Raw genomic sequence first — 18,417 nt, 5'->3', positions numbered from 1 at the left:
TCATTAATTAAGTGGACAATTTATACATTTTGTTTCATAGATTCTTAGAATCATTATGGTTGGAAAAGGTCACTAAGATCATGAAGTCCAACCATCCCCACTGTGCCCACTAAAGCATGTGGCTCAGTGGGCATGCTTGTCATTTGGAAGAATGTGCAGCCTTAAAATGAGGTCCAGACCACCCAGTGACATTGGTTTGCACATTGCTGTGCTGCCACTGGAGCTACAGCTCTGCACACCAATGGACAACCCAACACAGACGTTGGTAAATAACGGGTATGCAATTGGATGTTGCAAGAGATACATATTCAGCATTTCTGATAAAACAAAACAAAACAAAACAACAAAAAACAGATATTTTCTTACTTGCCAGCCTTAAAAGGGTCAGTTGGCTTTTGCAACACTCTCACCAAGAAGCCTGTAGAGAGAAATCCAGCATGAGTGATAATCATTTGAGGAACATCACAACCATGTAAAAGGGAAACAGGAAAAGGAAGGTGTATCTCACCACTGTTCACTTCTAATAGGAGTGGAAGTGTTACACACTCAGGCTTTTCTTCACTTCTGAAGCATTAAAAGGACGGTTTTAGCATTCTCTGACACTAATTAAAGATGTATTAGAAGCTGAAAGCGACATTAGATGTTGGCTCTTAGAAATGTTTTCTGCCACAAACATAATTGTAATAAAAACTGAAGCACTGAAATAAGTGTTAGGACATTAAAAATCATAGACTTCTGTGTTTCCACTTTTCTTCTGCAATAGATTAAAAGTATGACAAATTTCACCCGAGGACACAACCATTAAGAAATCATTCGGTAAATGACATTTTTTCAAACCCAGCTTCTCCAGCCTGGGGAGAGCTTGGAAAAGGTCACAGCTATGTGTCCCATGAGCAGTATCTCTTCAAGCCTGAGGGGTAAATCTATGGATCTGAGGCACCGTGTTGCTGGCCTGGGGAGGACATGGTTATTGGAATCTTCCCTACGAGGCTTTGTGCCATGTTAAATATGCCCCATCACCATGTGTGCATGTGTCTTAGCTCAAGGAGGCACCTGAGTGAGTGTTTAAATCTCATTTCAAACGGGTGTGAGATCTATCCTAAGATGCTCTCCTGAATGGGTGCCAGCAGTGGTGACATGCACTGCAGCACTGATTTGGATAGAGACGAGCAGAGTGCGTGCTCCAGGATGTCTGGTATCACCAACATGTCTGTCAGTGCCTTGGGGGCGGACAGACCCTGCCCAGCAGGTCAGGAGGAGGCAGCAGGTTGTGCGTGCTGCCCTCCAGCATGCAGCCTGTGGGTCACAGCATCAGACTTGGCAAGCTCCCCTTCAGCAAGAGAAACTGGGGTATGCCAGGCAGACACAACAAAACGTTCAAGTCTTGCATTTGGCAAGCTAGGTGCAGAGAGCAGAGCTCATCTTTAGGTAACCAATTTTATAAACACCCATCATCCCTACGCCTGCAGAAAGGCCCTCCTGTCTCAATCCTCTGTGTCGTATGATCTGTGCAATGCCTGCACTTTGTGCCTTCAAACTGTTCCTCTCTTACAATAAAGCAGTGATGCTCCTCTACTTCTTACAGATGCCAAACTGAAGACCTGAGGGAGAATTATCTCATACAAGATCAAGCAGGATGCCTGCTGCAGGGTAAGAATTCAGCCAGCCAGCCCTAAAGCTCTGCTCCCCGTGCCTTTCTCATAGCTGGCTTTTTGTTGCCAGATGTTAAAATATTGCCGTGCTCTGCCCTATTCAGAACTGGCATTCCTTGGTTGGAGTCCTAAAGACGTGTGGGGTTCTCTGTGTTAAGGGATTTTTTTAATACACAAATAATTAAGAGAAATTATTATATGTCTAGCCACCAGGAAAATTATATGCCTGTAAGGAGCAAGAGTGGGCATTTCAAAGAAACGTTTGCGTAACTTTGTATCGTCCATGAAACCACACGTTCTCAGTGAGAGGAGGGTAGAGTTGTAGTCCCCTTGGGAGGGACAAGTCTGGCCTTCCCATGACATGCAAACACGGTTCCATGTTCCCTAAAACCCATCTGTTTCTCCATTTATGGCAAAATGTGAGCTGGAAGGAATGTTGCAGCGGGCTGCTCTCCTCCCCACAGAGCTGCGCCAGGGGAGGACCACCTCTGCTCAGATGAGGCTGGGAGCTGGTGGAGAGGCACTGGGTGCCAGCTCTAGTCATTGGGCAAAGCAGCAAGGTGGAAAGATCTTCCTGAAGCTGGAAGTTTGAGCTTAGCCATCACCCACTAAAGCCTCCTCTCCATCAGAAGGACACCAGCGTCGGCCAGATGAGATGCTGCCTCCTCATTGCCTAGCAAGTCCTCTCCCCTATTGCCTACACAAAAGAAAATAAGCAAAAGCAATGAGTTTTTGTCTGGACAGAAAACTTTTGCCCTTCCCTGCAGGCAGAAGGGAAGTTTTACATCAACTGCAGAAAATCGGCATCACCTTTCAGGTCCAAAGATGCCTTTGATGAAGCAAGGTGGAATCAAATGTCTGTGCAAAAGAAGAGCTCAATGATATTGGAGAGAAAGTACCCATTCACACTACAGAAAGGATTTAAGTTCAGCCCAGGTCTTCTTCCAAGTCTCTAACAACACTGATTTCCACTCAGGGAGAACAAATAACGCTTTGGTCTTGTAAGAGGAGCCATGGCTGCATCTCTTTTTGAGTGACTTTGCCACAGATTAGCCAGAGGGAGAGAGCTGAAGCTCATGATGGAAATAGCTCTCATCAAGAACAAGTGCTCCAGGGACGTAGGACAGTTATTAGCTCTCTGTCAATGTTCAGAGCAGGAGGAATGTCTCTTTAAGAACCACACGTTCACTCAGAAGACACATTTGCAGGGCCTCTCCCTATTCTGTCTTCTCACTAACTGCTAAACTTGCTTTGAAATGGTGAAGGAATGAGCAGTTGGAGGTGCTTTAAAGGTATGCATGTGGAGGTAGCACACACAGAAGGTGTCAAAGGCTGAAATGCAGCTCCTTTTGCATGGAGCTCTGACCAAGGAAGGGAACAGCAACTGGAGGATGGAGGGATTGTGAAATATCCCAGCAGTGGGCAGGTACTCTCTTGACACCTCAGACGATTTGTTTTGTAAAGGAAGTGAGTGTCTTCCTCAGACCAGCTGCTGCTGTGATGGCAGAGCCTTGTTTGTGCAGCAGGGCTGCAGCATCCCCTGAGCAGGAGCTCAGATTTTGGCAGAGCTCACTCAGAGCCAGATTCCACCCGCAGCAATGGGAGCCAGGTGTGATGGAAAGAAATAGTTTTAGCAGAATAGACTCCGTGCCACTGGGTTGGGGCATGTGTGGAATCTCACCGAGGGTCTTTCTGTAACACCACTAGGCAGGGAGGACCCACTCATTTGTTCATCACTGCATTGATTTGTTTGCTGGCTGAAGATAAATCAAAAGGAGACCTGAGCCCCACCTGGGGCTTTGGGTGCAGCTGAACACATTCCCCAGCGCTGATTTACAGCTGACCTTCAGCATTTACTATTTGTCAGCTCAAGGACTGTGACATCAGGCTGCCAAATTTATGTTTAATTAATGATGAATCCTCCCCATTTCTGGCCAGCTGAGAGGACATGACTGTGCCCCAGGGACCAGGGTGCAGCGTCTCCTCGCCGAATCTCTTAGAGCAGGATCTGGAAGACAAGGTTGAATTCCTTTGTGGCCTCCCATCCCACAGCCAGCTGTGTCTGCAGAAGGTCTTCTCTTTGCGCTGACCCCATATCCTCATCTCCTCTCAGCAGCAGGGCTTGGACATCTAGGAAATCCATCTTTGCTAAATTTCCAGGATGACCAGCAGACAGCAAGGCAGACCTCTGATTCCTGATGATGGAAAACAGAAGAAATGTGGAAATACGCTGTGGCAAGCCACAAAGTCTTTAAGATCCCTTCAAACACTGTTACAAAAAGTAATACAGGAGAAATGCAGGTTCCTGAGCCTGTTGTGGTGGGAGCACTGGGACTGTGAGAGGAGGCGACCTGCGGCACGTCCCATCGATCCCCACACCAGGAGCACAGTGCAAAGGGAATGTAAACCCCAACCTCCTTCCTGCCCTGGTAATTCACCTTTTTTTCCCCCCTTCCTTTTTTTCTTAAAGGCTTTTCTGAGGGTCACACCCTTTCATCTGTTTATTTTTAACATCTAACATTTTCTGAACTTAAATGTCAGCTCAGCTGTAGGCCCAGATCTCAGTTCATTCTGGTTCCATAACCATCCTTTAATGCTTAAAGCACATATTTTGAATTAGTTAAATTAGATTTTGCTCTCTTGTCAGTGACTGTCAGTCGTGATGTTTTTGACTTTGCAGGTTCAAGAAGCAGCACAGTAAGCTGATGTTGGAAGCATGAATTAGATTTTTAATAGAAAAAAAATGTTGCTAGGAAGATGAGGCTTATAAATGACTTTAGACATGCGTCTGTAATTACTACATGCATTTTTTTTCTTCTGTATACATATGTAGGGATTTATAGGAAGCTGGTTGCTATGGTAACTTCTTTACTGCATGGTCCATATGTTACTTAAGATATTCTTTTTTCCTTAATGGAAAATTACACCCATGGACACGGATGGCATTTGTAAATCTTCTAGAAAAGCAACAATTTCCCTTTTCTTCCTAAATGTCATCAGCTGTGCAATGGGCGCCTTTGAAGTTTAATTCTCCTCCTTGTCAGCTCACCAAACAGGAGACGTGCGCTGCATCCAAACCTTCCTTCCTCTGCCTCAAAGTCTTCGCCTTGCTGGAGCCCACCTCTCCTTGCTGCCCTCAGCACCTGCCTAAACATCCTGGCCATTGACTTATGAGCTTCCCTTTACTTCCCCACTACTCTATAGCGTTCAAATTACAACAGAGAATAAGCTCAGCTCCAGGTGTGTGCACAGCTGGGAACACAGTGTTCTCTTGGCTGCTGCTCCATGCTCTCAGGTTGGAAGGGGCAGAAAACCAGAGCCATCCATAGGCACATCAGTACTTTTTGATGTGGTTTGTTGGCTTTGAATATTCAAAGAGTTCTTTTAAGGTAGTGGCCTTTCTCTACTCATCTACTGGGGCTGGAGAAAAGGAAAAGCAAACAAACAAGCCAACCCAACTCTTGCACTATGGCAAACATTTGTTTTGTCAGGTTCAGTCCATTTTTGACAAGTCCATTTAAACCGAGGGACTGGAAATCCACAGTGGAAAGCTTGAGCATTGCAGCTGAGGAGCAGTTCCCTGAGCTGAGACCCGTGCTGTACTGTTCCTCTTCAGCACACCTGCACTCATACTGTACCTCAGCATTTTCTTGCTGCCATTGGCTAAGAATACATGCACGTCTGTAAAATATGGGTCTCATTGAGGCTGGATTGGGGTGGATTTAACTCTGTGTATCTGAAACTCACCAAAAACTCAGATCCATTAAAACGTATTCTTAACCTTATTTTTTCCAGCAGTTCTTATTAATGACTGCAGCTTGGAAGCTACTGCCTTTGTTATATCAAAAGAGACTGTGACTGTGGGCTTTTCAGAAACCTTTCTTGAGGTCTTCCACAGCTGCGCTTTCTGTTTTACATTTGAAAGGTTTGACACCTTAGCAGTATAAAGTTATAGGTTTTATCCCTAAAACTTCCCAAATGCAGTTTCCATTATTAACACAGTTGCGACAGCTATAGTTTGTTTATATTGCTTCACCTGGGGCACATAAACTTAAAGGACTGAAAATACCTCCATGCAATAAAAGAATTTTATATAATTGCAACCTCTTGCTGTAAGGGACAGCTGGCCTTTGAAAGTTGGGAACTCATTTACGTCATTGAAGTAAAATGTAAGCCTGGGCTTTAAATGGCTGTAATTTATGTTTCTGAAGCTCAAAACAAAAACATGGCTGTCCAAAGGGCAAATACCTTCCGAACACATTAATACTTACAATTCAGCTGAGGACTGTGTGAGTCTACAGCTCCTTGACAGGAGGCTGTCGGTGGCTGTCCAGAATTGCTGCAGTTTCTTTTGACGCTTATTCTCTTATTATCTCTTGTTTGCTTGAATTTCTATGGGCAGTTTCCTAATTCAACAGTTATAACTGTTTCCTAATCTGCAGCCCCTGCACAGTCAGTAGGGGTGAGTCCCAAAGGTGCCACATCGTCGTCACAGGGAACTGGAGTTACTAATGCCCACCAGGTCAGTGTGGCTGTGGGTCTGCAAGTCATTGTCTCTCATCACTGAAAAGAGTCAATTCCTTGTTGCTAGATGAAAACCAGTGTCTTGAGAGCAGGATAACCAGAAATCACCCTGCAGTTCTTCTGCTGAGCATTTTTTGGTCCCTGTCTCTAAGCTTTTTGTCTGGACACCATTTATATACTTTGGGTTAAGGGCCTAGTTCCAAACAGCTGTTGCTTGTTTAGTGTTTTTTGCTAATTTTTTTATTATTATTTTTTTTAATTTATAAGATTGAAAATCCCTCTGGAATGGGCTGACACCAAAAATGTTTGTTCTAGTCCTTGGATGAAGGCACCCACCCATGGTTCAAGCTTTTATGATTTGCAAATTCACCAACACTTATTATGGCATTGCAAAACAACAACAACAAAAAGAAACCCAACCGCAGCTCCTGCAGAGCAAATTCCAGGCTCAGAGCATTGCTTCAAGCTTGCCAGCCCATCATCACAGGGGAGCCTGCATCGATTCTGAAGGTGTATTTGCAGATCTTAGTTCTAGCTTGACCATGGTCTGACTTGGCTCCTTCCAACAGCGCACGGTTTTGTCATTTGCTTTAAATACGGATTCAGATGTATCTGTGATTTAAGAAAAATTGATCTCCTTTTCATAAAATGATGTTGCTGCCCTGCACAGCTCACTGGAGTAGAGCAAATGGCAGATTTTCGTAGTGCTGGATCACGGAAGTGTGAATATTGAAATTGGGTTTCTGGATCAAGAGAACTGTGCAAAGTGAATTCAAATTTCCCTTGAGCCTTGCATGGGTGAACTCCATTTCCTTCCCTTAAGCCACCTCTTTGGGCAAACTCAGTTACAAGAGAACTGTGCATAAGTTTGGTCGAAGCCCATTGGGCAGAAATGATGGTGGCTGTTGATGTCCCTCATGACGGCGAGTAGGAAGATATGGGTGCACACGTGGAGATCTCTTAGCAGTTTGCATGCTGACCCTTGCTTAAGGATTAATTTTCCTTTGGAATCGTAGTGGAAGTATTAAGCAGGGAATTTGGGAAAAACACAGAAGCGGCTTTAGCAAATGTGCTCTGAGCCCTGCTCCTGGGTGAGGAGGGGAGCCTGAAAGCCAGCCCAGTCCTTCCCTTCCCGCACAGCTCTGGGAGGTGCTGTCAGGGCCTGGGAATGTGCTCCTGCACATTACATCCTCCCCTATGGGGGCACAAGGGATACTGGGGTCCATGCAGAAGGACAAGCCCCAGAGGTCATTTACACCTAAATCTGGAGGAACTGAGCTGCTTGCAGACGCTGCTACAGTAAGTAGTGAATAGGGGTTGAGCATCTGTGTTAGAAATCCAAGCCTGAGATGATCCCAGAGGCACCAAGGACAGTTGTGGACCTGTTTTCCAGCTCCACCATTGAGTTTGCCAGAGGAAAAAAGAGTCAAAGCTTCCAGCAAACACAGTGCTACAGAGCTGCTGCAACTGTGAACGATTCCATTCTTCCCGGATGTTCAGAACTGAATGCCAATGGAGAATATATTCCCTAAAACAAATGGAATGGCTAACTGGACCAGCATGAACAGAAGGTCCAGCTGATGGTTCATGGCCCACCATGAGTGTGTACAAGTGGAGGAGTGCTGGAACACAAAGCATTTCCCTTTCTTCCTCCCTTTTCAAGGCCACAAGATGGACAGAAGTATAATTTCTAATTTTCTAATGTTTCTAAGGACGCTGTATAGGGGAGGTTTGCAGGCAGGGAGGAGCTTGTCCCTTCCTGGGGATTAACTGATGGAGGGGATGCTGTGCTCGGACACTGCTCTCAGTGCAGTCCTGCCCTGTGTCACAGAACCTTCTGTACCTGCTCTGAAACAGCTGCAGATGCTGAGAATTTAAAGGCGAGTTCTTATGATCTATGGTGGCTGAAATGTCTATAAACACCTTGAGTCTCTCCAGAGATCTCTGTGCTTGCCAAACTCTGCAGCTTACTAGCATGTCTCATTATATGCTGTGCTTTCTGTAAAGTCCCCCTCCTGGAGCCCGTGATTATGTGAGCCCTGCAGAGAAGTCGGTTTAAAGACCTCAGTACATCCTCAGTGCTAACATAGAAAAGGTAGATGAAGAAGCCCTAATTTAATTACAGAGTTGAAAGCCTTTAATAGCATTTGAGCCTACTTGTGTCTTTTCCTCCACCACTGGCAGTTATCAATATTGAGATCACAAAATATATACATAATATTTAAACATATTAGTAACCCAAGGCTATAGATTGCTCAGCTGAAATCTGCTGAACATCAATCAGCAGATTCAGTGTCTTATGGCTGAAATAAATCTGATCAGAAAACAAAACTAAAAAAAATCAGTAAAACGAGCAGCATGACTCACTCTATCTTCCCTTGCTGAAGTAAGATGCCTGCAGGACTCTCATGTTGCTTTCAAGCAGAAATGTATATGTTGCAGAGCTGATTTGGGTGTGCGTATCCTTTAAAATGGATCCAGGATATTAGATGTCCTCTGTGAGTGTATGTGTTAAGGGGATGGACAGGGTACTTGATCTAGAAGAGCTATGAAGACATCCAAGAGGCAGTGTTTTCTTGTGTTTTGATTTAAACAGAAATTTAAACAGAAAGTTTCATTTCCTTTTTGAGGGATGCTTTGGATTTACACAACTGCATGGTATTGTCAGTCACAGGACATGGTCTTTCACAGTTAGCAAGAGGATGGAGAGGAGCAGAGAGGACCCTCTCAACCAGCAGCACAGCAGTCAGAGCCACCATCTGACTGCCATGAGTCTCCTGCAGGCTTTCCCCCCTAGGCTGAGGAAGGTTGTCCTAACCCATAGGTACCATATCTGGATATGACTACGTCAGCGTTGTCCTTAGGATCAGGAATCTGGAAGCAAATACCCCAATCATCTCCTCTTGCAGCGTGCTCCCCTTGGCTCGTGGTGCTGCAGCACATGAACTGGATGGCTTTTTGGCTTTTGGAGGATGCTGCACGAGATGATGTGCTCCCGCTCACTCAAGTGCTTGGTCACTAATGGTCAGTTGGTACTGGGACTGATCCCCTCTGAAAACACACAGTGTGGACACCTGCTGCTCAGTATTTGTTTGCTAAAGCTAATGAAGATGCGTGTGCTCTGCTCACAGAAGCACTCAGCCAGCTACAGAAAGCCCCCAGCTCGTGGCATGTAGTTTTCTTTTCTGAAGAAGCGTAACTCCTGTCAATACCAAACAAGAAGAGACACTGTTTAAAATTGGTGTGCCTTTCCACTGTTTTTCTTCCCATCCCCTCTCTCCTCCCTACAGGTGAATTCTTTGTGCCTTCTTTGTTTCCTGGGAAAGAACACGACTTTATGGCAGACAGGAATGCTGACCCACTTGTCTTCTGCTGCGAGCATCCGTCAAACCTGGCCTCTTTGTCCCCTGGAGCCTTAATTTTCCTCTTGACAGCAAAGACAAATGACCACCACAGGGCTGTTTGCTCATGTCTACTCAAGGTTTCCATAACATTTCTTAAAGATGACCTGTTTTTTAAACACACATGGAGTTTTCTCTCTGCTGTCACCTTCCAGCATGAAAGGTTTGTTTTAAGAAAGCCTTACAGTGCCAATCCCCTGTCCACCTTCCCTCTCTTCTCTCTGCTTTAAGCTTCTTACAGTTCTTACGTGCTGTCAGCTGTAATACTTTTCCTCCTTTTGGGGCTGTCTTGAAGATACAGTGATGTGTTGTTTGTGGTGGAACAATAACAGAGTAAAAATAATTGGTTTTCTTGTTCTTCCGGAAGGGAAAAGTGAATCCCATTTCATCCACCAGAGCAAGAGATGTTTGAAGGTAGAACCAGAGTGTGCTTTTCTCTTGGGGGTGGAGGTGAGATCCTGACACCTCCATGAGTGCTTAGATGGCTAATCTGCATCTCATGAATTACTTTCAGGTTTTTAATATATTTTAATTTCTGCAAATATTTCTGGAATCAAAAGTATATGTCCCAAAGGCAACTTCTCTTCCAGTAATGCCACATGTGAGCAGAGTGAAGCAGTGGTCACCTATCTGCAGGCTCCCACCCGCTCAGAGGCACCATATTCTCTGCAGAACAATGTCTTAAAGCCACTTCTCTCCATCCCCATTGAAAAATCTGACCTGACTGCCACTGCAGAGCTGAGAAGGCAGGCAGAAAACACAAGGAAATAACTGGTTTTGTTATTAAAATCTGCAGTATGGAGCATGGGACAAGGCAATTTCAATTCCCTAATTCTATAATTCCAGAGAGCTTTTCTTTGTAAATGAAATACAACTTTTTAATATAGTCTTTGGCAAAAACGTGCTTCCTTTTATTTTCCTCCTTGTGGAAACTTAAGAAACCACTCTGTAACATCACACACAGAGTAGCCTACTCCTATGCTGGGAAACACCAACGGCTTTCATTTGGGAGGACTACTGCCAGCCCTGGCTATGATTGAAGCCCCATAAAAATGAAGAGATTCTCTTGCCAGATTCATCCTGGTGTTGAAAGACAGAAGAAAGCTGTTGCCACTTTCCAGTTTCCCTTGGCACGAGGATTTTCCGATGAGCCAGGACATCCCAGGGAGGAAGGTCAGTGCTGGCTCACCTGCATACTGGCTGTGCTCAGCACAGCCCTCCTGGCACTGCATTCCCAAGCACTGCCGAGCAGCCATGGGGTTGCACAAAGTCTCTTTGGGCTCTGGAATAAGCTCCTTGTTCACATGAAAACCATACAATCCAGGCACGGCACAATACAAACCCTTCTTGGCTATTGAATGCCATAATTACATAGTGCGTAGCTATGAGTAATTGTGTGTATGGAAAAGAGCTCTCAAATCCACCGCTGTGTGCTGCTGGTGTAAATGGCTGATTTATACACATAGCATAATTTAAACAACCCACGGGCCGTAATGTGCCCCCACATGTTTAGCTGAGTGTCCCCAAATTTGTTTTGCACGTTTATCCTTCCATTTGTTCAGAACTTACATGTTCTTTGACTTTACCACGTGCCTTCCAGCATTATTTCATGGAAATTCCAATTTCCTGCCCTGAAAGAAAGCCTGATGATAATGAGGAGCTTGAAGCTTTTCAAACAAAAAGGCAGTTTGAGTCAATTCTGCATTTTGCTTTTAATCAAAACTAGTCGTATGCATTTGCATCGACAACGAGCTCAGCCCACAATACTCCATATGGGCTTGGCTGCTGGCATTCAGGGGCAACTGAAAAAGCTCCCCATTTCTCAAAGGTTTAAGGATGACCTTGCAGAAGTGTCGTTTGTCAAGTGTCAGATTTTCCAGAATGGCTGGATAATATCCCTGGAAACGTTCTGAGAATCAAAGAGCCAAATTCTGCCGTGGCCAGAGCAGCACATCAACACTCACCTGCAAGGAGAGGGGGGGAAATGGGGAACAGGAAGATTTTAATGGACCCTGAAAGATTTTTTCATGATGCTTTATCTAGATATTCATCTTCCACTTTAGCTGTGCTTTATTTTTTAGCCATACTATATTGACTCTGTTTCAACTGAGCCTGTAATACATAAGAAAACAAGCTACGGTCCATTAATCCGGACACCTATTTGTAATTCTGGGGTGTCTACAACACGTGGAAACAGCCTTAAAACTTTTACTGCTCCCCAGTTCTGAGCTGATCTCGCAGAACCCCCTTCACGCTAATACCAAGAAGGTCGCACCCAGGAGGGGGTGTCCATGAATGGGCAGTTTTAGCACCAGGTCTCTATTTTTGAGCAAATTAATAGCACCCAGAAGGGCTGCAGCACACAGACTGTGCAGGTCTGTTCTACAGAGCGTGAACAATTAGGAGAAAAGGGGACGGCAAATCACATGAAATGCCTGGATGTGCTGCCGTGAGGGGTTGTACAAGTTTTGCTTGGGAAGGATTTATTTCCACTCATTTTGGTCCTGTGGCTGTGAGAGGCTTGCAAAACCTTTCACCTTCTTTCCCTAGAGTCGTATATATTTTATGAGAAATTTAAGAATTACCTCTTATTAAAATGTGGATAGTGTAATTACCAATAAAAAGCAGATGTTGTGGCATGACTAATGCTTAAAAATGTGTATGTAACAAGCACGACATAGCAGCACATCCAGGCTTTTCAGTAAGATAATAAAAGTTGACTTTGTTGGATCAAACTGGCCAAGTCACAGAGGTCTGAAGTTGGAGGGAAGTTGTTATGGAAAACACTGGAAGGCTCCAAAAAAGAACAGCTTTCCTCCCACTGACCTCTAGAGCAAAGTTGGACTCCAGGAGGTACAAATGCAAGGAGAAATGACCCTCTTTGCCTTGCTCACATCAGGAGGTGTCTGAAAGTTGTCCTGCTCCGAGCACCGTGACTTGCTATGCTGAGAGCATCCTTCCCCTAAAAGCTGTAATGAGTGTAATTAGTGAACTCCCCGACACCTCAGGCACCTCCCAGGGGGTCCATAACCCACCTGCAGCAGTCAAGATCATTCCCTTGGACCCATCCCAAGGATTCTGGCAAGGGGAATCTGGAACGATCTGCTTGGGCTGACTTTTGAAAGAGGAATGCTCAGACATCATGCAAATTGGGTTGTACAGTGAGCTCCTCCAGCAGTTCCTGCTTCACAAACTTCGGCTGTGCTCACAGATTCATCTCTCTTTCTTCCTGGCTGGTTTGGAAAGAAGCGTTCCCAGCTCGGAAAGAGGGTCTGTTTTTCAGAGTGAGGGCACTCGTTTTGGAACGCAGGGAGGATCTGTGCCTTGTATGGGGTGGGTGCAAGGGGAGTGGGAGGTGGGGGGCACCCAGAGGTGCAGGGGTCTGGAACATCCCTTCAGGGAGCTCTGGTGCTCTCCTCTGCCTTCTGCCATCACATCCCACATCCTTCTTTGTCCTAAAGCCCATGCCTTGCCCACATGCTGGAAATTCAGAACAGAATCATTAAGGTTGGAAAAGACCTCTAAGGCCCCAAGTCCAAACCCAACCCATCCCACTGTACCCAGTGACCGTGTCCCAGGTGCCACATCTCCACAGTTCTGAACACCCCCCCACCTCCCTGAGCAGACTGTGCCAGTGCATCACCACCCTTTCTGAGAATAATTTTTCCTTAATACCCAGCCCGAACCTCCACTGACACAACTTAAAGCTATTCCCTCTCATCCTCTCGCTGTTACCTGGGAGAAGAGACCTAAATTTGAGCATGCTGGAGGCAGCAGAGATGCTCCATCTTTTCCTTAAGACCCTGCCCTGTTCAGTCGTTCTCCCTGAATTTCCTCTACAGAAAGATGCTACCTTTCAACTAAAGACAAAGAAATCCTTAGCCTGCTCTGGACAGGCAGCAGTGCTGGCTCCTGGAGGAAGCTGCCAGGCTGAGGGATGATCCCATGGGCACGCACTGCAAAGGATGCACCTGCGGGGATGGGAGCTCGGGGGCTGCTCCTTTCCCCTTTGATGGTTTTTCTGTTTGCTTGTACCAGTGTTAGCTCTGTCATTTTGGGAAATGGAACTAAGGCACATGCGTAAGCAGCCCCTGACAGCAATTAGTTCTGGCAGTATTTTTGTGGTAATGAATTTCAATGAAGCTGGGGTTTTCGGTGCCTGAACACTTCATTAGCTGCTGCTATATCATCCTGATGCAGTTGAGAAATCATATTATAATAAACAACATTTTACTGCAGGCAGCAACAAGGATAATAAATGGGATGAATAATAATTCAGGCTATTCACAATCATCCCTACGCTTTAGAGTTCTGGAATTTTTGGTAAATAGATTGAATACTGTATGAGGATGAATCTTACTCTGAATTTCTCAGTGACTCAGTTATTTATGGGCTTTTTTAATGTATTCTTAGAGAATGTGCTCCACTTTGTCACACTTGCCAGTTAAACACTGAAATACATGCACGCTGTTATGGCAGTAAGGAAAGTTATCTGTCATTTAGCAGAAAGCAATTGCAACCTGAATGAAGGAAAGGAGATGATAACTATTTCGATGTGAGATATCAGGAAGTCTTTGTGTGTTTCTATATATTTACAGGATATAGTAAGTACTTTTATGTAAGTATGGAAATATGTGGCTTTTGAAAACGCCTTGAAAGGCACAACTGAGGCATTCCCTTCTTCCTTTTGCATGTATCAGCCAAAGAGAGCAGCATTATTCTGTCACAGAAAAAGGAAATTAATACTGATCACTGCCTTTGCAGTGATTAGTATGCAAATGGGAAAAAAAATGCCTGAATCTGATGCTATTTCTGTTGAAACGTATCCTTCCATGTGAGTCACGTTGGCTGCCCTGTGGCTCTGTGGGGCTGCAGAGGGCGGTGGAGGAGAGGGCCCTGAGGTGCTGGTTGGGGTCACTGAAGGGATGGAGAGGGCTGTTTTCATAGCCAGAGAGAACTGAAAACAAAAGCAGTTCAGTTTCTGAAGTCTCTATTCGGCACGTTCCCTGGATAAAGATCAGACATGTGTTGTCATAATACAAATTTCCTCCCGGATCAGACGTATGATTTCTGTGCTCTGTGCTGGTGAAGTCACCCTGACTCATCGTTCTTGGAACCTGGAAAAAAAAATGCTTGTTTCATTTTCAAGAGAACATGTGGAGAAAGCTCAGAAACACAATGAGCTCTCATCAGCCCCATCCATCCCTACCAGGTAAGGTAGGTAAGGACTGATGGGTTTCACCAAGAGATGTAATCTTTGTGCCAAGCAATGAAATGCCCATGCTGTCATAATTACTGGTGGTTTAAAATGTGTGGGAGCTTTCAAGTGGAGTTTTTCCTCATTTTTCCCTCTTAGATGAGGGCTGCTCATCTAAGAATTTGAGCAGCAAGCAGTGTAAATGTTAAAGGTTTCTAGAGTAAATGATGGCTTCTAAGCATGTGCCGACTGGATAAAACTGGGGGTCCTGTAGGATACCTCCTATCTTTTCTTTCTAGTTATAGGTGATAACCATTTGACAAAACCAAAGCCATGGAAAAAAGACCAGCAATGGAAAGAACCAATCTGCTTCTGAAAGATGGGTTTTATGAGTATGACAAATGCAGTAAAATCATAAATCCAAAATGATCATTTATAAGGGGTTATCTCAGTAATTTATTTTCTCTCTGATAGGGATAAAAACAACCAGGAGTAGGACAACAGTCCCACTTTGTGATGCTGCCCTGGAACCCCATCACCAAGGCAACAAAACGGATGTGGGATGATGCTCTCCCCACAGGCTTTCTCTTCTTCAATGCTTCTTGGGTACGTCGTAACCATAAAAAGACTCTCTATCTCTCCCCTGGGAACCCTTGGGTTGCACTTGTGTTACCCAAATGTGATAAAGGCCCCTTTGAATGAGGTATTTCTAAGCTATATTTAAAATACTAAAAAAATGTAGAGATTTTATGACTGTATGGCTATAATATGACTATATTTTTCAAGGAGATGAGGTTTTATAATTGTGATAACTTGATAAGTGGACTTTTCAATTAATAAAATGGGAGTTGATTTGAAACATCAGACCCCAACTCAGTCAAAGCCTTGAATTGCCTCTTTGGTTTGAGTGCAAAATTCAAAAAGAAAATATCAGGAGGAAAAGAGGGTTGAACCAACTTTTTAAAAGACTCTACTGAAATTTTAGTATTCTTTCATTTCCAGAACATTTAGGAGCACCACTGATCTATCAAGATTTTCAGGAGACCAATAATCAGACTAAATCAACCATGGGAGTGCCATGACTTTGGTTTGGAATCTGTCAAGGAAACTCATGCAGTCGCTAAATTTAACCTCAAATCAGGTACAAGTGCTGTCTCTGGGTTTGTGCTATGCCAAACAGGAGTAAAAAATCAGACGGGAAAGGTTGGAGATTGGATTTTTATTTCTGAAGTCTGCTTATTGTGATCCTTCATCAGGACAAAGAAAACGTGAAAGAGCCTGTGTCAATCACCAACGACTACTTGAGAATACAGAGGCTAACTTGTATTTGGATTTTAAAGAGAACTCTTCCTGGGAAACCATTTCAGGGCTCAGAAAGAAAGAGGTGTACTTTTTTCGTATCATAACTAGTTTTTGAAACTTAAGCTTTTAAACAAAATACAAATATTTGCAGTGCAAGTAGGCTCTTTTTCCAATGTTTTAGCTAAAGACTCCATTTTCCATCACAAATGGCTTTGATGGGAAATTTCTGACCACCTCTGTTTATGTCAAGCGGATTGTGGCAGAGAGGTGGTAGGAGGTACCAGTCTTTATGGGCCCATCTTTGCCTTGCAGATCAACACAGAAACAGAAGAAAGCCTTGATGACAGCAAGGTTTATTCTGAGAAGGAGAATGTGAATTATTCAGCCATCTCCACAGGATATTTTCCATATTACAGATCAAATGAGGAGCAGTTTGTCCAGCCTCTCTTATATGGCTTAAATGCAGAGGAAGAGAAGCCTGAAAGCAACTGGAAAAATGAAGGAGAAGGTGAATGTGCAGAGCTTGGTGGAGATGCTGAGAAGGTAAATTGCAAGGGAAATTTCTCTCCATGACTACGGATATCTATTGGGCAGCATTCCCACCGAACAGCTGGCATTCATCCTTCCTTGGAGGACACATAACTCTAACGGTCATTCCAATGTGTCAACCCCACTCTTCCATGTATCCACACCTCAACTCCTGTATGTGTTTATTACAGACCACTCACCCAGCTCTGAGGGCAGAGAGGAAGCCGTGTTCTTCCATGGCCAATGTAGAGCCAACATCCCAGCAGCTCCTAGGAGGCAGCACCTTGGGAAGCTGTCTGCCAACCTTCTCCCTCTCCACCACGCTGCCAAGCCTGGACTGGCCCTTTTCTTCCACTGGATACGTCCCTTACTACAGAACAGAAGCAGAGCTCCACGTCGGCCCAGCAATGTTTGACAGGTTTCTCACTAGGACAGAAATTTCAGAGAACGAAGAGGGAAGATGGGTAGAAGAAAAAAACACTTGGAATTTTGGTGCCAGCTGCTTGGTGTCCTGAGAACAAAGCAGCAAGTTTGTCAGCAAAAGGCAGAAACTGATTTAACATAGACGTGAATTAGAAGTTCTTGAAAGCCATAGCCACGTGAACATCTGTATGAATATGGAATAAATATACTTCTCCCTTTGAATAAAACAGTAAGTGAGAAACTGGACTCTAATGACAGAAGAAAGCAGCAGGGAAATGTCTAATGGGGAAAACTTGCTTTAGAAAACGTGATGAAGGAGGAGGGTGAAGTTCAGAACTGTGTTTTTCTGTGGCTAACCCCACAGAGAACTTGCTCTCTCCCAGCCAAGAGTAGAGGAACTTCCAGTACCTCTTGGTCGGAGTGAATCCCCCCAGTAACACAAAATTGGCACAGAATTCCCTGATTCTCCTGAAGAACCCATGTTCTGCCATGCTGATGGCATATGGATACACATTTTTTGCAGCTGCGTTCAAGACCAAGTGAGAGAGGTGACCACACAGATAAAGAAGAGAAAATTCCCATGTTTACAAAGATGAAAGACAGTAAATCCACTCACAAAGTCAGCAAATAATCTGCAAATTGAAAATGTCCTCTTTGCCTTTTATCCATACCTGCTGCTCCCCCAGTATGGACTGTACAGGGCCAGCGGTGATCTCTTGTTCATGGGAATGTGTGACAGCTGTGAAACGACAGTGCCAATGCAGAAGGGATGTGCAGCCATGGGAAACGGCCAGCGGGAAGAAATAAGAATTATTTGAATCTAAGCTGCTTGGAGGAATTAAGTGGAGACATAATTTCCAGTAGGAATTGGGAAATACATTTCCTCTCCTCTCCACTACAATCCTTCCATTGTATTAATGGCATCTGTTAGACAACAGTCATACACAAGAGAAAAAAAGCATTTTTATTTAAAATCTTTGTCAGTAAAATTTTTTGAACACATTTCCATTATGTCTGTCTTCATTTCACTTGCACAGTCAGTAATGAAAATGTTCCTGATTACTTTAATATGTGCAACTATGGGTTTCCGTAGCGTTGACTGTGGAAGACCTGACAACAGCATCCAGGAGCAACTTGACGTTGGTGAAGCTTCACTGATTTACACCAAATGAGGATCTATCCAGAAAAGCACAGCGCAGTGTTTTCTTTGCAATTGAGAAACGTTGCAACACACTCTCCTTACTGCCAACTATGTCACCTCTTTCAGACACCACACAAGTTGATGAAACATGTCTTTTCCCATTCCTGCTACGTGCACAGACAACTTCTCTTCAAAATAGACCCACTCCAACTATTTAGTGTGTTTGTGAGTGCTTCTGTAATGATCACA

General features: G+C 44.3%; 1 protein-coding gene across 4 annotated transcripts; it reads left to right on the top strand.

The window, feature by feature from the left end:
* Positions 1-1,571: 1,571 nt before the first annotated feature.
* Positions 1,572-18,029, top strand: LOC104913276. 4 transcript variants are annotated; one of them, XR_004161418.1, is made up of 5 exons: positions 1,572-1,650; positions 2,117-15,380; positions 15,777-15,915; positions 16,493-16,619; positions 16,796-18,029. XR_004161418.1 is itself a non-coding variant. In XM_019620444.2 (4 exons), exons 2-4 carry the CDS (start codon positions 15,853-15,855, stop codon positions 17,117-17,119), a joined length of 618 nt encoding a protein of 205 aa, XP_019475989.1. In that variant the 5' UTR covers positions 15,244-15,380; positions 15,777-15,852; the 3' UTR covers positions 17,120-18,029. The 4 variants fall into 4 exon arrangements, 3 of the variants coding, with proteins under 3 accessions (XP_031411573.1, XP_019475989.1, XP_019475990.1); XM_019620444.2 differs by lacking the exon at positions 1,572-1,650 and having other exon boundaries at positions 15,244-15,380; positions 16,389-16,619; XM_019620445.1 differs by lacking the exons at positions 1,572-1,650; positions 2,117-15,380 and adding an exon at positions 15,391-15,477 and having other exon boundaries at positions 16,389-16,619.
* Positions 18,030-18,417: the final 388 nt, after the last annotated feature.

This window comes from Meleagris gallopavo, chromosome 15, assembly GCF_000146605.3.
Source record: "Meleagris gallopavo isolate NT-WF06-2002-E0010 breed Aviagen turkey brand Nicholas breeding stock chromosome 15, Turkey_5.1, whole genome shotgun sequence".
NCBI classification, from domain to species: domain Eukaryota; kingdom Metazoa; phylum Chordata; class Aves; order Galliformes; family Phasianidae; genus Meleagris; species Meleagris gallopavo.
This window is presented reverse-complemented; position numbering and strand designations above follow the sequence as displayed.

What these genes read in the sequence shown, in the direction of transcription:
- LOC104913276 (XM_031555713.1), top strand. Translation starts at nt 15,291, where the DNA reads ATGCTGCCCTGGAACCCCATCACCAAGGCAACAAAACGGATGTGGGAT. An exon ending in TCTTCTTCAATGCTTCTTGG is followed by an intron (nt 15,381 to 16,388) that starts GTACGTCGTAAC and finishes TTTGCCTTGCAG; the next exon opens with ATCAACACAGAAACAGAAGA. An exon ending in TTGGTGGAGATGCTGAGAAG is followed by an intron (nt 16,620 to 16,795) that starts GTAAATTGCAAG and finishes TGTTTATTACAG; the next exon opens with ACCACTCACCCAGCTCTGAG.